Below are 2049 nucleotides of genomic sequence, written 5' to 3'. Positions count from 1 at the left end.
CTACTTGAGCGGCCTGCTCCGGTAGATAAAATCACTCTCTCAACTTGAGAAAATCAGTCAAATTAGAAGGCCTTATTTCACCATCTCGTTGGGACTAGATGCTTCTCAGCGGCAGCTGCCTAGCTAGCGTCTAGTGTCTGAATGTGAGGCGTTTAGGGGATATCTGTAAATTGTAGCTACAGAAAAGAACCTGGGTTGCACTTTCCCCCTCTAAACTGCACGAGTCTCTGCGTGCACATCGGTCACACCCTGCACCACCCACCGCCACAAGTAAATTCTCACCCTGTGGGAAACACTGCATAGGCCCTATTTTTATTGAATATAGGCTATTTATTTTATATAAATTTTCATTTAAATGTTTTGCAGCTGGATATTTTCAAACAGGGAAGGAAACAACTGTCATTGCATCTTATTTCGGTCTGTTTCCGTAAAAGTGCTTGCGACGTCTTACATGTAGCAAACTTCATAGAAAATACTGAGATATACGTATGTATGGCCATTCAGCCTAGAAATGTGGAGATATGATTTTTGGTCCTTATCGCCCAGCCCTATGCATATGTAAAGCTCTGCTCTTGTATGTCTGTTTTAGGATTTTATGATGCAGCAGACTATGCTGCGGGTTAAAGATCCAGTTAAATCCTTGGATTTCTACACCAGAATCCTCGGCATGACGTGAGTATTAGCGTGGGCTTCACTTCAGTGAACTCTAATTCAGGCTTAATTGGTATTGAAACACAATAAGATTCGACACAACAAATATTTTACACTTTTCAACTGTGTGTGTGATTGTGTTGATGTTGATGTTGAAACAGTTTCTTATTCATAAACTGGACTTTGTGACTTAAGTTAGGTTTTCTCTCCGGTTTGTAAATTCTTGCAGGCTCCTGCAAAAGTTTGACTTCCCCTCCATGCGTTTCTCTCTCTTCTTCTTGGGCTACGAGGACAAGAAGGAGATTCCTAGAGACGTGAAGGAGAAGACGGCCTGGGTATTTTCCAGAAGAGCCACCATTGAACTGACACAGTAAGGGTCTACATCCTAGAACGAGAGCTGTATGGCCGCGCATGAAATGATGAGAATAACCTTCTGTGGTAAAAATCCAGATGTATCATATTTTAGTTTTTGCTTTGTCCGTTCCACTGTTGCGTTACAGTACACAGTGGTGGAATATTTTGAAACCAGCCTTGTCAGTTCCACTTAGTGTTGGAAGTCATCTAAACCGCTTCAGTCCTCATCGGTTGCACAGGTAATAACTACCTTGTTCTCTTCATTTCTGCTTTCACGTCCTGTACCCCTGCTCCTGTCCCTCTTGTCAATCAGTAACTGGGGCTCTGAGTCTGACGAGAGGCCGTCAGTTGCCAGAAGTCCCTCTGAGTGGACCTAAATGAGTGAATGGATAGATGGATGGATCAATTGATAAATAAATGACACGGTTTGTATTTATTGCATTGCGTTGCAATAAATGTAACGTACACAGTGATGCCTGAACCAACTCTACTTTGAAGCCTTTCTGAGGAAAAACATGGAGAGAAACATCACCAGTCTTCTCCTCATCCACCAGGTCTTCGTCCTTCTCGCTCCTCCACGTGCGGCGACTTCAGACCCGAACATTTCAAAGGTTGTCCACGTCTCCCATTGGAGGACCTGGTTTGCTTGCTCCTAACTACTGCAGAGAGCACTACAGTGACTTGGCCACCGTCGGAAATGCACAGGAGATTAACCAGCTTGCCACGTATGAAGGCTGGACCGGTGTGTATAACGGGTCAGATAGTGTATGGAAATGGTCCAGTGGAGCTGAGAATACCAGATCAGTCATCTGGGATTTTGGTGAGCAGGATTAGAAGGAAGATAAGTATATTTACTGAGTGCCTTTCTCAAGTCTGGCTTCGTGTGCGCTTTTAATGTGTTCCACAATTTAAAGGGATTCAAATGTGTTCTAATGAAAATAATTAAAGAGCTTTTGACCTTAACTACAATGACTCTTGGCACGTTTGAAATGTTACTGTAGGACTATTTAGCCGTGCTAACTGCATATATATGGCAATGCCGGT

At 43.2% G+C, this 2049-nt stretch overlaps 1 protein-coding gene across 1 annotated transcript; it reads left to right on the top strand.

The window, feature by feature from the left end:
• The first annotated feature begins 554 nt into the window (after positions 1 to 554).
• On the top strand, positions 555 to 1443 carry LOC120787826 (lactoylglutathione lyase-like). The gene is made up of 3 exons (XM_040123373.1): positions 555 to 672; positions 881 to 1021; positions 1319 to 1443. Exons 1-3 carry the CDS (start codon positions 596 to 598, stop codon positions 1380 to 1382), a joined length of 282 nt encoding a protein of 93 aa, XP_039979307.1. The 5' UTR covers positions 555 to 595; the 3' UTR covers positions 1383 to 1443.
• Positions 1444 to 2049: the final 606 nt, after the last annotated feature.

Source organism: Xiphias gladius, unplaced genomic scaffold (genome assembly GCF_016859285.1).
Source record: "Xiphias gladius isolate SHS-SW01 ecotype Sanya breed wild unplaced genomic scaffold, ASM1685928v1 HiC_scaffold_678, whole genome shotgun sequence".
NCBI classification, from domain to species: domain Eukaryota; kingdom Metazoa; phylum Chordata; class Actinopteri; order Istiophoriformes; family Xiphiidae; genus Xiphias; species Xiphias gladius.
Note: the sequence above shows the minus strand (reverse complement) of the source record. Positions and strands in the feature narration are given on the sequence as shown.

What these genes read in the sequence shown, in the direction of transcription:
- LOC120787826 (XM_040123373.1), top strand. Translation starts at nt 596, where the DNA reads ATGATGCAGCAGACTATGCTGCGGGTTAAAGATCCAGTTAAATCCTTG. An exon ending in ACCAGAATCCTCGGCATGAC is followed by an intron (nt 673 to 880) that starts GTGAGTATTAGC and finishes AAATTCTTGCAG; the next exon opens with GCTCCTGCAAAAGTTTGACT. An exon ending in GCCACCATTGAACTGACACA is followed by an intron (nt 1,022 to 1,318) that starts GTAAGGGTCTAC and finishes CTTGTCAATCAG; the next exon opens with TAACTGGGGCTCTGAGTCTG.